Source organism: Hibiscus syriacus, unplaced genomic scaffold, assembly GCF_006381635.1.
Source record: "Hibiscus syriacus cultivar Baekdansim isolate YM2019G1 unplaced genomic scaffold, ASM638163v2 tig00113719_pilon, whole genome shotgun sequence".
Taxonomy (NCBI): domain Eukaryota; kingdom Viridiplantae; phylum Streptophyta; class Magnoliopsida; order Malvales; family Malvaceae; genus Hibiscus; species Hibiscus syriacus.
This window is the reverse complement of record NW_024063467.1, coordinates 37305-42927: the sequence shown is the minus strand read 5'-3', so window position 1 is coordinate 42927 and position 5623 is coordinate 37305. Positions and strand designations below refer to the sequence as shown.

General features: G+C 37.3%; 1 protein-coding gene across 1 annotated transcript; it reads right to left on the bottom strand.

The window, feature by feature from the left end:
• Nucleotides 1–4272: 4272 nt before the first annotated feature.
• Nucleotides 4273–4932, bottom strand: LOC120186722 (21 kDa seed protein-like). Its single transcript, XM_039190601.1, has one exon. The coding sequence runs from the start codon at nt 4930–4932 to the stop codon at nt 4273–4275; it is 660 nt and encodes a 219-aa protein (XP_039046532.1).
• Between the last annotated feature and the right edge of the window lie 691 nt (nt 4933–5623).

Genomic DNA, 5623 nt, shown 5'->3' with positions numbered 1-5623 from the left:
AAGATACTTTATTTTAGTCGATTCCGTCCTTTTGAGCGTAGCCTTTAGCTACCAACCGTGCCTTGTAGCGAACATCTTTCTTGCTATAAGATCCATCTTTCTTTGCAAATACCTACTTGCATCCAATTGCCCTTTTACCTTTCGGTAATTGTGTCAGTTTCCAAGTGTTGTTCTTTTAGAGAGATTGTATTTCTTCATCCATGGCACTTTTCCACTTACAACTTTTCAAGCTTTGTATTGCTTCTTGGTAAGTGATAGGGATATCATCATCAATAATTGGAATAACATAGGCCACCATATCAACAAATCGAGCAGGTCTACGAATTTCTCTCCTTGGCCTTGTAACTACAAGTAGTTCTGGTGTCACCAATGGTTCTTGGGTTTGAACCTCTTCATCTTCTGATTCTTCTATTGGAGTTGAAGAATCAGTTGCATCAACTTCTGGGATCATCGTCTGCTGAAACTCCACTTGTTTTGAAGTATGCTCCACCTGCTGCGGAGTACTACTTGTTTGGACAGCTTCATTAGTTACCTTCTTTACTAGGGAAGATTCATCAAAGGTAACATCTCTGCTAAAAATTTTCTTCTTGGTATCTAAACACCAAAGGTAGAATCCCTTTACTCCATGGGTGATTCTCATAAAGAGAGCCATCTTTGCTCTCGGATCAAGCTTGGATTCCTTCACATGATAATATGCAGTGGATCCAAATACATGTAAGGAATCATAATCAGCAACATGTTTTCCAGGCCATACCTCCAATGGTGTTTTTCCTCACGGCAGACGATTGATGAGACGGCCAGCATATGTCACTGCCTTAGCCCAAAATGCCTTGCCTAACCCAGCATTAGACAACATACATCGAACTTTCTCCAATAATGTTCGATTCATACGCTCTATAACCCCATTCTGTTGTGGTGTATTTCTAACAGTGAAGTGTCGAACAATATCATACTCATGGCAAACGTCAAAGAATGTGTCACTTTTATATTCCCCTCCATTGTCTGTCCTAAGACGTTTGATCTTTCTACCAGTCTGGTTCTTGATCATATTTTTCCATTTAAGAAAAATTTGAAGCACTTCGTCTTTAGACTTTATCAGATACACCCAAACTCTTCTGGAAAAGTCATCTACAAAAGTTATAAAATAATGGTTTCCTCCCAAACACGATGTCTTTGAAGGACCCCATACATCTGAGTGTATATAATCCACAATACCTTTTGTATTATGTATAGTGGTGTCAAACTTCACTCTCTTCTGCTTTCCAATAACACAATGCTCGCAAAAGTTCAATTTGCAAGCCTTTGCACCTTTCAACAATCCTTTCTTTGCCAGAATTTGCAAGGATTTCTCTCCAGCATATCCCAACCGCATATGCCACAACTGGGTTGCGTCCAAATCATCACCTCCAAAAGTTGTTGCATCTGCTCCAATAATTGTACTACCTTGGTAGTAATACAAATTATTTTTTCTGATGCCCTTCATTATCACAAGTGCGCTATATGTGACTTTTAAAACTTCATCTTTCATAGTGACTACTGAGCTTTTGGATTCCAAGGCTCCCAACGAGATGAGATTTTTCTTCAAACTGGGCAAGTACCGGACATCAGTCAGAACTCTGGTTGATCCATCTTGATTCTTCAATCGAATTAAACCTTTCTCAACAGTTTTACAGGCATTATCATTGCCCATATAAACAACTCTTGCATTTAGTTATACTAAATCGGAGAACCATTCCCTATTAGGGGACATATGATAGGTATAACCCGAATCTAATATCCATTCATCTGAATGAAATATTGTTGATGAAGCAACCAATGATATGTCAGAGTCATTTGCATCATGCTCTGTAACACATGCATCTGGAGCAGCTTTTCATTTTTTCTTCAGCTTCGGACAATCTTTCTTCCAATGGCCTTTCTCATGACAAAAGGCACATTCATCTTTTCCCAGTCTGGACTTCGACTTTAATCTCCCTCTCCACTTTGTCTTTTGACGTTTCGAGTTACCTCTTGCCACCATGGCCTCCGCTGCTTCGTACTTGCTCTCCTTCTTGGTTTTCTTCCTGAGCTCATAACTATACAAAATAGAAGTTATATCTTTAAGGGTAACATTATCCTTACCATAAAGTAACATTGTCTCAAGGTACTCAAATTCATCTGGAAGAGATGACAACAACATCAAGGCCAAATCTTCATCTTTGAAGGTGTCATCCATGCCCAATAAGCCTGCCACTAGCTCATTGAACGCAATGATGTGTTCATTCATACTGGTGCCTGATTGATAATCAAATCTGAACAATATTTTCTTCATGTGGAGACGATTCTAAGAGCTTTTCTTTAGGAATTTTTCCTCCAATGCTTTCCACATCTTACTTGCAGAAGTCTCGTTCTTGTAGCCATACTTCTGCTCCCTGGAAAGACAAGATCGAATCGTGTTGCACGCTAAATGATTGATTGTTCCCCATTCTTTCTCCTCTATATATTCGGGTTTTTCTTCCTCAATGGCGATGTCTAGACCTTGTTGGAATAAAGCGTCTAACACATTGCCATGCCACATGCCAAAATGATCGGATCCATCGAACAACTCCACCGAAAAATTTGCATTTGACATCACCCTCCTCACCGGTCCAGATGAAGAGCTTGATGTCTCAACTGATCCATATTTTGGCATTTTGATTCTAACGAACAATATTCAATATCACGAACTATATCTTTTTAGTAACGGAACCACCAGGATAACCTCAACCGAAGCTCTGATGCAAATTGTTGGGAAAATCGGGTTATTTCCCACACGAACGTAGTTTCAAAATTGACCTAGAATGTCAAGATCAAAAGCACCAAAGGTTGCACAGCGGATAAACCTGTCAAATTATTGAATATTGAAACACAATGGAAAAAACCGAATAAAAACAATAAATGAGAGAACACACCAAATTTACGAGGTTCAACGAGAATATCGTCTACTCCTCGGGCACCACACCGGATGATAACTTCACTATCAACAAAATATTACAACGAATAGAATTCTTTAGAATTCCCAAAGTGAGAGAATAAAGAAAACAAATGGAAGAGATAACTTGTTTTGGGATGATTTCTAATGGAAATACTTAGGCCTATTTATAGTTGAGTTTTAAGGATTAAACTTATAAATAACCTAATTTTTTAGGGATCAAATAAGGAATTCTCATGTTCAAAGTTTGGCCACCTACCAAAGAATTTTCCAATGTATACAAGTTAGCCACAAAATATGAAATTCCTATGTGCAAAGTTTGGCCACCAACCAAGATGAAATTTTCAATAAGTTAGCCACCAATCAATATGAAATTTCCAACTTGCCAACTTAATTTCAAGCTAAATCTAACATCCTCATCACTAACTTCTGCCCCTACACTGCTGATATTTATCGAATATCAGCCATAGACCTTGCTAATGAAGAGACTTCGGAATATTGAAGACGAACACTGTCACACAATTCTCCCTTCCGGACCTTTTCACTTGACTCGCCATAAACACACACGACGAGAATTTTATAACTTCAGCACTAGGGACGGAGAGTTGATGATTTTTTTTTTTCACGAAAAATATGATTAACAAAAAATCATACAAATCAAAACTCTCGTTAATTTTTTTTTTTAATTCTAATAAATAAATAAAGAGCACTGTTTAATCAGACGGGACACTAAAACAGAGAAACAACAGCCAACAAAAGGGTTAAAGAATACAGAGACGAAATAGTTGTTCTTCTGACATAAAATTTTATGTCTATCCATAATGAAAGTGGTGGTCTTCTTTTTTCTGATGAATGGCAGACATGTTGTGCTGGTTCAGTATTTGTAACGTTTGTGGATAGTTATTTGACAATAGGAAATCCATATCAAGAGGATGATTGATGACCAAAGAAGAGAGAAAGACTCCTTTCTTCTCCATCTCATGAAAGATATTAAACTCATAAATTTGATTGATGACAATTCAAGCCAATTAAGATTAATGGGTAAAATATACCCCAAGTTACACAATCTTTTGTTCTATTCCATGAATGCATTATTTTCTTGTTATGATAATATTTTAACAGTATTTTACTTTTCTAAGATAGAATACAACCATCCAACTGTTATTTTGATTCGATGAAATCACTTAATTTAACAACACTATCGTAAAAGTGACTAAACCGGATAGCATTATCATTACAGCTATGGCTTTATTAACTAAAAGCCAATTTTATTTGAAGCAAACAAGCTGAAACTAAATGGATAGTAGAGTTCATACTTAACATTACTCGGAGGTCTTCTCTTCAACTTGTTTTATGGCTTCGGATGCTTTCATAAAGAGGAAAGAGCCGCCATCTCCTTTAGCCAGACCCAAACGGACCTTGGTATCATGAGAAATCCTATTGATCTCATTGCATAAAGATATGCAGGAATCACATACCGCAGGGCAGAAACTAAATACGTAGCCATCTCCACCTTTCCTAATTCTGAACCAACTATTCAATGTCTGAGAACCAGGGTTGCCTACCTCCCCACCGATCGTGAGCCACCATTTTCCCGAAGAAGGGTCATAATCGCTGACCTTCCACGTAGTTGATGTTTGGCAGTAAGGGTCCGTACCTGGGACGAACTGTATGTTTACATCGGAGGATTCATAGACGGTGGTGTCATTAGTGTCCTCTGGATAAAATACCACCGGCACACCAGTTTGGAATCCGTTTAGGACTACGAGTTTTGGACATGGTTTTTCAAACGAGCGTGGCTCGAGCGAAGCACCACCGGCACCCCATATTGTTGACACAATATAGTATTGAACGCCTGAGCGGAGCGCATTGCCATCGGAATCGAGCACCGGCTTCCTTGCGGCATTGGCTACCGATGAGAAAATCGAACTTGTCGAGAATAGAAAGATGAGAAATGAAACTGCAGGTGACATGCTTTTCATGCTTTAGTGCTTTGGATGCTGATTGCTTAGGGCTTAGATTGTAGCTCCAATTTATAGAGGAACCCTAGGGTTAAGAAATGCGCTGCATGGAGCTTGAGAGTATAGTGCATGTGTCATATAAGCTGGAAATATATTAGTTTTTAACCATAAACACACACGATGAGAAGTTTAAAGATTAAACGCAAAGTGGAGACGAAAAGAGTTGGTGATGGTAACGTGCTATATATATTCAATTATTATGTTTGACTCAAATTATATATTAACATAATCAAGTTAAGAAAATTTTGATCGCTTAAAAGATATCGAGGAGAAACGAACATGAGGTTTCTAGGTTGAAAAAGCAAGGCTCAACTATTGAGCTAAAGTAGTTAATTATATCATATATTTTAACTGTCACATCAGTTTTTCCGTTAAATATTAACGATTAGTAGCTTAATTGAATGCATTTAAATAGTTGAAAGGTCTGATTGATAAAATTTTAAAAATGATGGTTGAAATGAAAAGGGACAATAATTAAGTGGTTACCGGTATAATTTTCCCTTTTTTTAAATAAATTACCTTTAATTTTTTTTTATAAATTAAATTAATAGTACTCATCTTTGTGGTGCATATTAGTGTCCGTCGAGCGTTATAGAATTTTTCAATAAAAATATATTGTTTGATAAATTTTGAAAATAAATATACGAAATTA

What these genes read in the sequence shown, in the direction of transcription:
- LOC120186722 (XM_039190601.1), bottom strand. Translation starts at nt 4,932, where the DNA reads ATGAAAAGCATGTCACCTGCAGTTTCATTTCTCATCTTTCTATTCTCG.